General features: G+C 43.9%; 1 protein-coding gene across 1 annotated transcript; it reads left to right on the plus strand.

Annotated features, from left to right (window-relative positions):
* The first annotated feature begins 1,764 nt into the window (after positions 1 to 1,764).
* Positions 1,765 to 12,029, plus strand: MRPS24 (mitochondrial ribosomal protein S24). Its single transcript, XM_052659371.1, has 4 exons — positions 1,765 to 1,832; positions 1,912 to 1,980; positions 2,097 to 2,208; positions 11,593 to 12,029. Exons 1-4 carry the CDS (start codon positions 1,794 to 1,796, stop codon positions 11,874 to 11,876), a joined length of 504 nt encoding a protein of 167 aa, XP_052515331.1. The 5' UTR covers positions 1,765 to 1,793; the 3' UTR covers positions 11,877 to 12,029.
* The last annotated feature ends 591 nt before the right edge of the window (positions 12,030 to 12,620 follow it).

Genomic DNA, 12,620 nt, shown 5'->3' on the forward strand with positions numbered 1-12,620 from the left:
GGACCCCATGGACTGCAGCCTACCAGGCTCCTCTGTCCATGGGATTTTCCAGGCAAGAGTACTGGAGTGGGGTGCCATTGCCTTCTCCATGGGGTGGTATTATTAACAAAACCAATTATATAGATTATGGAACTGAGGCTCAATTGTACAAAGATTGTTATACCTGAATCCAGAGTCTGTGTTTTTTCCATTACTATGTTGAATTCTGAACTAACATATCCAGTGTTGATATCTTCTCCTCTGACAATAATTTCTGGATACAATTACAATGGCAATGCTTTGGTTTGAGTAGAGCAGGTTCTATAATATCTGCAATAATTTTCTGACCATCAGTCCTTTCTCCTTTAAAATTTCCCTTCAAGGACCAGATCCTGGGGTATGGTCAGATGTGAAAACCTACCCTCTGCATAACCCATCCTTGAAGACTTGGATGCTTTTTAGTTACAGCTAATTTATTAATATTAGTGTATAATATTATATTAGGTGTGCAACAATATTAATAATTCAATATTTTTATAGATTATACTTCATTTAAAGTTATTATAAAATTAAAAACTTTTCATATTCCCTGTATTGAACAATATTTCTTTTACCCTATTTATTTTTACATTGCAGTCTGTGTCCCTTAACCCTGTCAACTAAAAAATATTAGTTACAACCTGTAAATACAGTTATTTTATTTGGTGGGGATGTTTAGGACCCTGAGCCTGGGAGACAGCAGCTCAGTAGCTCTGAGAACACTCTCCAAGGAGGAGGGCGTGGGTGCCAGGTATGCAGTCAAGTTTGCAACAAAGGGAGGGGTGGGGGCAGGCAATCTAAACGTCGAAGATGACTGTTAAGTAAATAAGCCCAGCTATCAAGTTTAGGAATTTAGTATTCTTCTGTGTAATGGGAAGATGCAAGAGTGTGGTATTATTTAAGTCATTCCTTTCATATGCTTCTCAGCTTGAGGCCACCATCTTGCGTATTTACAGAGATAATTTCTCTTTCCTGAGTTCCCTTAGGGCCTTCTGGCTCACATTGGAGGCTTAACTGTGACTTTGGTCAATCACTGGTGACTGTGACATTCTTAAGTTCCTTATGTAGGGAGTGGTGCCGAGTGTCAGCATGGCTTAGGAATTCACATTTGGAAGGCTGGAATCATGCAGGAAGCTGTGACATCGCTTGCCCACCAATATGGCAGGAAATATTTCATTTCAGTTTCGTACCCCTATCTTGCCCCTCCCAAGAACTGTATAAAGTTTTAACCAAAAGATATTTCTTCTTTATTTGTGGATAAGTCAGTCACCTCCCCCCCCGCCTTTTTTTAAAAAGGATATTATTTGAAGACAGAGCTCAGCATTCTTATCTGTCAGACGTGGTAAAACGCTGTTTCCCTAGAGACCCTGGCAGGCGGTAGGGTTAGCACCAACCCTCCGAAACACTCGTCACCCCACCTGTGAGAACTCTCAAGACAGCAAATCCTCGCGTTCAGCATCCTTCAGTTTTCGCATCGATGACGCAAACCACGACTGTGGCACGGCGGAGGGGTGCGAGACGTGCACAGGGTTGCGGGGGGAGGCGCAGAGTCCAACTCCCCGCACCTCCTGGCCCCACACAGCCCGGCTCCTGAGCCCGGAGCCGGGGCCGCCACCGCCCACAGCAGGTCGGTGCCGATGGTGCGCGGCCCCGCCAGGCCGAGAGGCTTGCCCCCCTGCGCCAGCCCGCGGGTGGTCTCGCCCTGGTGGAAGCCTCGCGAGGTTTGTGTTTACCCGGCCCGTTCCGCTCCGCCCCGCCCCGCCCCCACGTCCAAGATGGTGGCCCTCCACGGCGGTTGCGGGCTCAGGCCTCTGGTGAGTGGGCGGTGCGGGCTGGACGGCCGGGTGGAAGTGAGGGCGCCTGTCTGGGTCTCACCCCTCACTGTCCCTACAGATGCTGTCCTGGAGCCGGGATCTGCCGTGCATCTGGCGCGCCCTGCATACCTCCGCGGTCTGCTCCAAGGTGAGCGCAGCATGGGGACTCGCGACCTGGGGGTCTGGCACCTGGGGTTGGGGACATGACCTGGGGCTCGCCCTTGGTCAGTGGTCGCGGAAAGTCATGGCCTCGTTTCTTTTCAGAACCGGGCGGCCCGAGTCCGAGTGGACAAGGGGAACAAGCCAGTGACCTACGAGGAAGCGCATGCGCCTCACTACATCGCCCACCGCAAGGGCTGGCTGTCACTGCACACAGGTAAGGGGACGGTGCGGGACAGAAGACGTGCTGTGTCGTGACTGTCACATAAAACACGAATTGAACACGTGTCAGAGATGTTATTTAACTCAGTAATAAATGGGTGGATCAGAAATCAGTTAAACAAAGTAAAGGAGAATTAATATAGATGAGAGGTATGTGATACAGAATGTCCAAATGTATTGAAGGGATGCAAAATTGATTTTTTCCATGGGGGGCGGCGGTAAGGACTTTGTTGAACTTCCACAGAAATTACTTGCATGCCTAAAGATAATTGTTTTGCATTGCTATCGGTTATTTGGGGCTTCCTGCATGGTTCAGCAGTGAAGAATCTGTCTGCAGTGCAGGAAACCTGGAGACGCTGGTTTGATCCCTGGGATGGGATGGCAACCCACTCCATTAATCTTGCTCGGAAAATCCCATGGACAGAGGAGCCTGGCCGGTGACACAGTTCATGGGGTTGCAAAAAAAGTCAGACATGACTAAATGACTAAAACAATAAAACTCGACTATAATTTAGAGATATGAAATAGCACAGAGGCAGTGAAAAAAGTGAAACCCTGTAGAATTTGAACAACTCAGGAAACTGTTCTAAATATTGCAGTTTTCCACCAGAGCACAAATCTACATACAGTTGACACCATTATTTGCAGATTCCATGTTTGTGAATTTGCCTGCTCAAGGTGCTTTTTGATTTCGAACTTGTGTAACACTAGGCGGTAGCTTGCAGCAAGTAGCAGTAAGTGGTAGCTGATAACAGGGCCTTAGTTTCCCAGACAGGGAGTCCTAACCACTGTAGCACAGGACCCAGCAATTAGGGCCACGTTCCCTAGTCTTGCCTGCCTAGTCAAGAATAAATTCAGGTAAGGAGGCAGAAGATAAAGAATAAAGTAGAAAGTTTATTGAAAGGAAAAATACATGCAGAAAGCTGCATGGACAAGCTCAGAGAGAGCTGCCTCTTTAGGAAGTTTAAATCCTTTGTAAAGGGGCAGTTTTCCAAGTCTGTGTCTTCCCTCAGGCCAGTCACCTTGCTTTGTTCCCTTTTGTTAATTTGTCTCAGGACCCTCCTCTAGGGTGCCCATGCACACCCTAGCCAAGATGGATCTTCAAGTGAAGGCTTCTGGGAGGAGCAAGACTCATTGTGGCCTGGAATTGTCCTCTGACTTTTGACCCCAAGGAGCCCTTTTGTGCATGTGTAGTGTTCCTCTTATCAGACAGGGTTTTTTTCCTTTCTCTGTCCTTGCCATGATTATTCCCTTGAGGTGTTAGCAAGAGACAAAGACTGGCTATATGCCCTGTTTTTGTTGCCTGTAAATCCCTTAACTGAAGCCCACCTGCCTCTTATCTCAAGAAATGCAAGCAGAAGAGTGGCTGTTCATAAATGTCCGACCTGAATTCCATCTATCTCCTACCTCACTTTGACATTCATCCTCATATGTGGGTGGAGCAACAACTCTTCGTGTGCCTTCCTAGCCAAGGTTGAAGAAGGCTCTCTGCCTTCTTGTTTCAGCTTTCATGCTGTAATCGAGTCCTCTTTTTGAGATCTGTTAGAAGGCAATGGCAACCCACTCGAGTACTCTTGCCTGGAAAATCCCATGGACGGAGGAGCCTGGTAGGCTGCAGTCCATGGGAGGCGAAGAGTCTGACACGACTGAGCGACTTCACTTTCAGTTTTCACTTTCATGCATTGGAGAAGGAAATGGCAACCCATTCCAGTGTTCTTGCCTGGAGAATCCCAGGGATGGAGGAGCCTGGTGGGCTGCCATCTGTGGGGTCACACAGAGTCGGACATGACTAAGCAACTTAGCCACAGTGCCATGTTTTCAAGTTTTGTGCTTTTTGTTGTTGATTCCCCTGACATGCTCTTATTACCAGCAAAATCTTGCTTTTCTCTGCCCACTGATGCCCCACCCCAAAAAATACAGGCAGAGTTTTGAGGGAATAGAAAGATGGCTTTAATCTTTAGCCAGCTGAGGGGAGAACACAGCAGGCTAGTGTCTAAAGAGCTGTGCCCCACTCCTAGGGGAATCGAGACTTTATATAGCCTGGGTCTTATGGTCTTAGGGTAAATGATAATGCTTAAAGTAATGAAGATTTTTAATTTTTTTTGAATTGTTTCAAAACAGTCATAGTTGGCATCAGGTAACCTGGTAATTGGGTCTTGCAATCTGGTAGCCCAGTAATTGGGTCCATTTATCTCTGGTTTATTGTACTGTGGCCTTCTGTCTGAAATGCAAAAAGCTACAAGGGTGGTCTGCAAAGGGAGTGCAGTGAAGGTAAGTAAGCACAGATCCAGGGTGTAATTAGCATAGAGTTATAGGGTAGTAGGTGCAGGATGTAACTCATGCAGAATTAGGGGGCAATAGGTACAGGATGTAGTTTATGTACAGTCAGGTTAGTTTTGGGAAAAGCAACCCTAGTTGCAGACTAAGATTAGGAATAGGTAAAGTAAAACTAGGTAAAAAACTAGTAAAACTAAAATTTGTTCTTTCAGGCCTGTTTATGTTTCTTCAGCCTGTTCAGTGTTCTCTTTATTTTCTTTATTCTCAGGAAAATGAAAGGAAAATAAAGAGAAACTCATTCCTCTTTTTTCCTTTTCACTGCAACAAATTCCCCAGTGTTAATTTATTTACTCTGTATCAGTGGTGGAAGGGAAATAGTGTCATTCTTGTCTGGCTGAGGATAAAACCTCAGTTTTGCTCCACTTGAGTATCACCAGCTGTCCAACCCAGGGGCTCACTTATGTCCTATTTCAAATCCCCTTTGAGAGACGTGAACCCCAAGAAATCTTTATTGGGAAGAAGAGGGACGATGGTCTGTCTTCTGTAGCTTGTTGAGGCTGACAAGGGACTCGTTGACCCTACCTGGTTGGGGTCGTGGAGTTCTCGCTGTGTTTCATTATGTTTTATTAAGGGGCCCTCAGGTGAATTCTCTTGTTATTCCTCTAGGATCTCTTCTTAGGAGTGCTTGATCTCTGTATCGTCATTATCTTGAGGTGAATCTTGTAATCTGGAGGAGGCAAAATTTGACAAGTAGTTTTTTGTTTTTCTTAAAAAAAAGCAGAGGCCAAAGATCAGTGAAAGAATTATTGTAACTAGGAATCAAAGCAAGAACAAGAACCAAGCTACATTTGATAACAATTTTAAGTGCGGTCCAGATAATAGTCACTGCTTGGGTTATCCTGTCCAAAGGATTGGAGCCATTTGCACTCAGTTAGAACTGGAGTCAAGATTGCTGGGAGAAATATCAATAATCTCAGATATGCAAATGATACCACCCTTATGGCAGAAAGTGAAGAACTAAAGAGCCTCTTGATGAAAGTGAAAGAGGAGAGTGAAAAGGTTGGCTTAAAGCTCAACATTCAGAAAACTAAGATCATGGCATCTGGTCCCATCACTTCATGGCAAATCGATGGGGAAACAGTGTCTGACTTTATTTTTCTTGGCTCCAAAATCACTGCAGATGGTGATTGTAGCCATGAAATTAAAAGATGCTTATTCCTTGGAAGGAAAGTTATGACCAACCTAGACAGCATATTAAAAAGCAGAGACATTACTTTGTCAGCAAAGCTCCCTCTCTCTAGTCAAGGCTATGGTCATGTATGGATGTGAGAGTTCGACTATAAAGAAAGCTGAGCGCCGAAGAATTGATGGTTTTGAACTGTGGTGTTGGAGAAGACTCTTGAGAATCCCTTGGACTGCAAGGATATCGAACCAGTCCATCCTAAAGGAGATCTGTCCTGGGTGTTCATTGGAGGGACTGATGCTGAAGCTGAAACTCCAGTACTTTGGCCACTTGATGTGAAAAGCTGACTCATTTGAAAAGACCCTGATGCTGGGAAAGATTGAGGGCAGGAGGAGAAGGGGACGACAGAGGATGAGATGGTTAGATGGCATCACCGACTCAATAGACTTGGGTTTGGGTGGACTCCAGGAGTTGGTGATGGACAGGGAGGCCTGGCATGCTGCGATTCATGGAGTCGCAAAGAGTTGGACATGACTGAGTGACTGAAAGGATGAGATGGTTAGATGGCATCACTGACTCAATAGACATGGGTTTGGGTGGACTCCGGGAGTTGATGATGGACAGGGAGGCCTGGCATGCTGCGATTCATGGAGTCGCAAAGAGTTGGACATGACTGAGTGACTGAACTGAACTGAGAACGTTAGTAAACAGAATAGAAATTATGTCTTTTTAGGAAAATACACCTGAATCCTAATCTAGACTTTACACTTCAAGGAGACTTGAAGCCAGGGTAGCCAGTTGTCTGGTTTTATCCAAGTAGGTTTTAGCCTTTAGTATGGCTATTGGTCACTGCACATGTGTTCTCTATTTTTGTTAACATGTGATCTGAGGCAGTTTCATTGTCTAAACATAAAATAATTACAAGTAGAGACCTTTAAAAAGTAACATTGTGTGACCAACTGCAAGCAGACATTGTTTTGAGAATGGCTAATGGCATCCTGGATGGCATCACCGACTAGATGGACATGAGTTTGGGTGAACTTCAGGAGTTGGTGATGAACAGGGAGGTCTGATGTGCTGCAATTCGTGGGGTCGCCAAGAATCGGACACAACTGAGTGACTGAACTGAACTGAACTGAATGGCATCCCAGGTTGGATACAACTTAGGAAACTCAAGTTTTTAACAATATAAGGACTTGTCTGAAATCATACCCCCTGTGCCATCTAGTTATTTCCTTGAATGTCTGAACCATAGCTACTCTATTTTGACTTTTGATTGTAGTTTTCTCCATAATAGCCAAAGCAAATGTCAGTCTCAATGGTGCTAGTGTTTCTCTAGGTATGAGAAGATGAGCTAGGTGTGAGCATATAGGTTTCTCAACAGGCAGGTCAGGTGGTCTGGTATTCCCATCTCTTTCAGAATTTTCCAAAGTTTATTGTGATCCACACAGTCAAAGGCTTTGGCATAGTCAATAAAGCAGAAATGGATGTTTTTCTGGAACTCTCTTGCTTTCTCCATGATCCAGCAGATGTTGGCAATTTGATCTCTGGTGGTTCTGCCTTTTCTAAAACCAGCTTGAACATCTGGGAGTTCACGGTTCATGTACTGCTGAAGCCTGGCTTGGAGAACTTTGAGCATTACTTTACTAGCGTGTGAGATGAATGCAATTCTGTGGTAGTTCGAGCATTCTTTGGCATTACCTTTCTTTGGGATTGTAATGAAAACTGACCTTTCCCAGTCCTGTGGCCACTGCTGAGTTTTCCACATTTGCTGGCATATTGAGTGCAGCACTTTCACAGCATCATCTTCCAGGATTTCCATCACCTCCACTAGCTTTGTTTGTAGTGATGCTTTCCAAGGCCCACTTGACTTCACATTCCAGGATGTCTGGCTCTAGGTGAGTGATCACACCATCGTGATTATCTGGGTCGTGAAGATATTTTTTTGTACAGTTCTTCTGTGTATTTCTGCCACCTCTTCTTAATATCTTCTGCTTCTGTTAGATCCGTACCATTTCTGTCCTTTATCAAGCCCTTCTTTGGATGAAATGTTCCCTTGGTGTATCTAATTTTCTTGAAGAGATCGCTAGTCTTTCCTGTTCTGTTGTTTTCCTCTACTTCTTTGCATTGATCTCTGAGGAAGGCCTTCTTATCTCTTCTTGCTATTCTTTGGAACTCTGCATTCAGATGCTTATATCTTTCCTTTTCTCCTTTGCTTTTTGCTTCTCTTCATTTCACAGCTATTTGTAAGGCCTCCTCAGAGAGCTATTTTGCTTTTTTGTATTTCTTTTTCTTCGGGATGGTCTTGTTCCCTGTCTCCTGTACAATGTCACGAACCTCATTCCATAGTTCATCAGGCACTCTGTGTATCAGATCTACTCCCTTAAATCTATTTCTCACTTCCACTGTATAATTGTTAGGGATTTGATTTAGGTCATAGCTGAATGGTCTAGTGATTTTCCCTGCTTTGTTCAATTTAAGTCTGAATTTGGCAAGCTCCTGGTCTTGTTATCTATAGGTCAACAATAACTTAGAATTTTTCCTAGGGGACTCTGTGATGGAACCTTAGAAGAAGTGCTTCCTATTCTAGCTTGAACAGTTAGAACTGGATGTTTGCATGCTCATAACAATATAAACAAACCAAACTGCAGGAGCAGGAAGTCACTAAAAACAAAGAATGGCAAAGACATGCCCAGAAATCAAAAACGAGGGAGCAGAAAAATGCCCCAAAAGGATGGCATGAAGATGTCCAAAAATCAAAAAGCCAAATGGCAAGAATGCCTCAAGTGTGACTTCCAAGTCCTGCTAAACCTGTGACATTTGTCCAAAGTAACACCTTGTGAAAGTAGCATCTCTTCATAGAATTTTCTAAACTGGGACTGAAGCTATTCCCCAAACAGGAAACATCAACTGTCTCTAGGGGGCTTACCAAACATAGCAGTTTGGGACATACCAAACTCCCTCTTTTTTATTCTCCATGAATTAATGTCTTCTCAGAGTAGAAATCTGTGCCCGAGAGGGCAGTGGAAGAGAAGGCGTTCTCAAGGCAGAAATAAAGCTTCTGCAGCTGTAGGGCATCTTCTCCCCTGTTCTCCACCATAGCCTTGGAATTCTGCAGCCAAGTTGGCCAGTTGGGTGTGTTTGGGGCACAGCCCTACAACAGGGAGTCCCAGGCCATCCTGCCTCAGAGAAAACCCCCAATGAGCCATTCTTCCTGAAAGAGCCTGGTGTGGAGAGAGATCCTTAAACTTCCAATCAAGCCAAGGGGCCCTGTAGGGTCACCTGCCCGCAAGGAGATTCTGCATGAGCTCCCATTTATTGCTGCCAAAATCTTGGCTTTCTCTGCCCACCCATGCCAAATAAAAATTATGGAGACAGAGTTTAGAGGAAGAAGTCAGCTGAGGGGAGAACACAACATGCTAGTGCCTCAGGAACTGTGAACCAAGAGATTTCATTTTGTGTGTGTGTTTGTTTCTTTAGACTTTATATAGCCTGGGTCTCCTGGTCTTAGGGTAAATGATAAGGCTCAAAGTAATGAAGGTCTTGCATTCTTGTTGTTTCAAAACGGTCATAGCAGGCATCAGGTAACCCAGTAATTGGGTTCATTTGTCTCTGGTTTATTAAATGTGGCCTTCTTTCTGAAATGAAAAAGCTACAAGGAGTGGTCTACAAAGAGAGTGTGATCAGAGTATGCACCAGGTACTGGATGTAATTAGCAAAGAGTTAAAGGGTAATAGGCTTCCCTAGTGGCTCAGACGGTAAAGTTTCTGCCCACAATGCGGGAGACCTGGATTCGATCTTTGGGTCGGGAAGATCCCCTGGAGAAGGAAATGGCAACTCACTTCAGTATTCTTGCCTAGAAAGTTCCATGGATGGAGGAGCTATGGTCCATGGGGTCACAAAGAGTTGGACATGACTGAGCAACTTCACTTAGGAAAGAGTAATAGGTTCTAGATGTAACTCATGCAGTTAGGGGCCGATAGGTGCAGGATGTAATTTACACAGTGTCAGATTAGTTTGGGGAAAAGTAAACCTAGATACTTGCCGGGAGAAATATCAAAAACCTCAGATATGCAGATGACACCACCCTTATGGCAGAAAGTGAAGAGGAACTAAGAGCCTCTTGATGAAAGTGAAAGAGGAGAGTGAAAAAGTTGGCTTAAAGCTCAACATTCAGAAAACGAAAATCATGGCATCTGGTCCCATCACTTCATGGAAAATAGATGGGTAAACAGTGGAAACAGTGTCAGACTTTATTTTTGGGGGCTCCAAAATCACGGCAGTTGGTGATTGCAGCCATGAAATTAAAAGATGTTTCCTCCTTGGAAGGAAAGTTATGACCAACCTAGATAGCATATTGAAAAGCAGAGACATTACTTTGCCAACCAAGATCTGTCTAGTCAAGGCTATGGTTTTTCCTGTGGTCACGTATGGATGTGAGAGTTGGACTGAAGAAAGCTGAGCGCTGAAGGATTGATGCTTTTGAACTGTGGTGTTGGAGAAGACTCTTGAGAGTCCCTTGGACTGCCAGGAGATCCAACCAGTCCATTCTAAAGGAGATCAATCCTGGGTGTTCTTTGGAAGGAATGATGCTGAAGCTGAAACTCCAGTACATTGGCCACCTCATGCAAAGAGTTGACTCATTGGAAAAGACTCTGATGCTGGGAGAGATTGGGGGCAGGAAGAGAATGGGATGACAGAGGATAAGATGGCTGGATGGCCTCACGGACTCGATGGACGTGAGTTTGAGTGAACTCTGGGAGTTGGTGATGGACAGGGAGGCCTGGTGTGCCGCAGTTCATGGGGTCACAAAGAGTCGGACACGACTGAGTGACTGAACTGAACTGAAACCTAGATGCAGACTACAGATTAGGAATTAATTAAAATTAGGAGTGATTATCTCTTTCAGGCCTGTTCGTGTTTGACATCCAACTTGTTTACTGGTCTCATTATTTCCTTTGTACTCAGGAAAGGGGAAGAAAAAAGAGAAACTCATTGCTTTTTTTTTCCTTTTCACTGCAACACCATCTAGTGTTCCTAAGCACAAGAAGACTGTTGTGCCTTACAGGGCAGGATTGTTAGAAAAGCTTCCTTCCGGCATGTATTACAGAGCTGTTGGGAGAGAGTTCAGTGTTAATCAGCCATTTGTAGGTGTATTTAACAGAGAAATAAAATAAGGCTTAATATCAATCTTTTGATAAAAATATTGTAACCAGAGACTTGCAGAATTTCCACCAGGAGCAGTGGTTTAGTTCAGTATTTACTAATTTGTCATTCATTTTTATTATATAGAACATAACTCTTAAGTTTACAAAGCATAACTACTGTGAATTAATGAGAATCAACAATATTTTGTTCATTATAAGGGTTCTCAACTTGAATGTTTGAGATACATCTGTCTAGATAACTTACTTAAAGTATGGATTTCTATCCCAAACCCTTTTCAAGTTCTTGTTCTGAGGTCTAGGGAGTGGGTGTGGAGACTCATAACAAATATTGTAAGAGGTGCAAAGGTTTATGGTCTACAGTGAGAATTTACTTGTTGAGGTCATGGCTCTAGCTAGTGAGAGAGCTCACATCTCAGAAGGAGCTGATGACTTCATCTCTCTGGCCCATAGAATGATCAGTGCTTCTGTATGGCAGTGAGGAGAAAGTGGGAAAGGGGTACTCTGTGTGTACATAAAGAAATCATCTCAGTTTTGTGCCCTTCTCTTTTGTGAGACAAGATAATGATAATACATACTTCACAGGATTTGTTTGGGGATTATTGAAATAATGTTCTTGAAGCTTCAGAGTATTATTCTTTTTCCACTATAGAAGAAAAGAGAAGAGGCTAAGGTGGGGAATTGAATGCTCGGTGCTTTTGGATGTTACCTCTGGAGTTTTGGCCAACTCACCTTGGTACCCTTCTCTCTTTAGGTAACCTGGATGGGGAGGACCATGCTGCCGAGCGAACAGTGGAAGATGTTTTCCTTCGCAAATTTATGCTGGGCACCTTCCCAGGCTGCCTGGCTGACCAGCTTATTCTAAAGCGCTGGGCTAACCAGGTGGAGATCTGTGCCCTGGTCCTGAGGCAGCTACCTCCACACAAGTTCTACTTCCTTGTGGGCTACAGTGAGACCCTGCTGTCCCACTTTTACAAGTGTCCTGTTCGTCTGCACCTCCAAACTGTTCCCTCAAAGGTTGTGTATAAGTATATCTAGGACATACATCAAGCTTTTTACATCAAGTTGTAGCCTGCAAAGGTCAGAAACTTGTGAAAATGGACTGAAGTAGAAATAGGGGAAATACATCCCCTCAGATTTCTGAGACTTTGTCTTCAGAGTTGCTATTGAATAAATAGACTCTACATGTTGTCTTTCTTCTTGGTCTGTCTAGAGAACTAGAATAGGGTCTTTGAGGATGCTCCAGGCTTCCCAAGAAGGCTGCCAGTTACCTGAGGTTTAGGTAATAGCTATGGTTCAGTGCATATCCTGTGCCAATCACTGTGTCAGGAACTTTACCTGAAGTTCTTTGTTTTCTCTTAAAATGGAAAGATCCATTTTTGGAGATTATAAAGCAGTTATTTTTTAAAAAACCTTTTTCAATTTAAGTCTGAATTTTGTAATAAGGAGTTCACAATCTGAGCCACAGTCAGCTCTTGGTTGTGTTTTTGCTGACTGTATAGAGCTTCTCCATCAGCTGCAAAGAATATAATCAGCCTGATTTTGGAATTGACCATTTGGTAATGTCCATGTGTAGTCATCTCTTGTGTTGCTGGGAAATTGTGTTTCCTATGACCAGTGCATTCTCTTGGCAAAACTTTGTTAGCCTTTGCCGTGCTTCATTTTGTACTCCAAAGCTAAACTTGCCTGTTTAGCCAGGTATCTCTTGACTTCCTGCTTTTGCATTCCACTTCCCTATGACATAAGGACATCCTTTTGTTTGGTTAGTTTTTTGGTTAGTTC

The sequence above is a fragment of the Budorcas taxicolor genome, chromosome 1 (genome assembly GCF_023091745.1).
Source record: "Budorcas taxicolor isolate Tak-1 chromosome 1, Takin1.1, whole genome shotgun sequence".
Taxonomy (NCBI): Eukaryota; Metazoa; Chordata; class Mammalia; order Artiodactyla; family Bovidae; genus Budorcas; species Budorcas taxicolor.

What these genes read in the sequence shown, in the direction of transcription:
- MRPS24 (XM_052659371.1), top strand. Translation starts at nt 1,794, where the DNA reads ATGGTGGCCCTCCACGGCGGTTGCGGGCTCAGGCCTCTG. An exon ending in GTTGCGGGCTCAGGCCTCTG is followed by an intron (nt 1,833 to 1,911) that starts GTGAGTGGGCGG and finishes CTGTCCCTACAG; the next exon opens with ATGCTGTCCTGGAGCCGGGA. An exon ending in CTGGCTGTCACTGCACACAG is followed by an intron (nt 2,209 to 11,592) that starts GTAAGGGGACGG and finishes TTCTCTCTTTAG; the next exon opens with GTAACCTGGATGGGGAGGAC.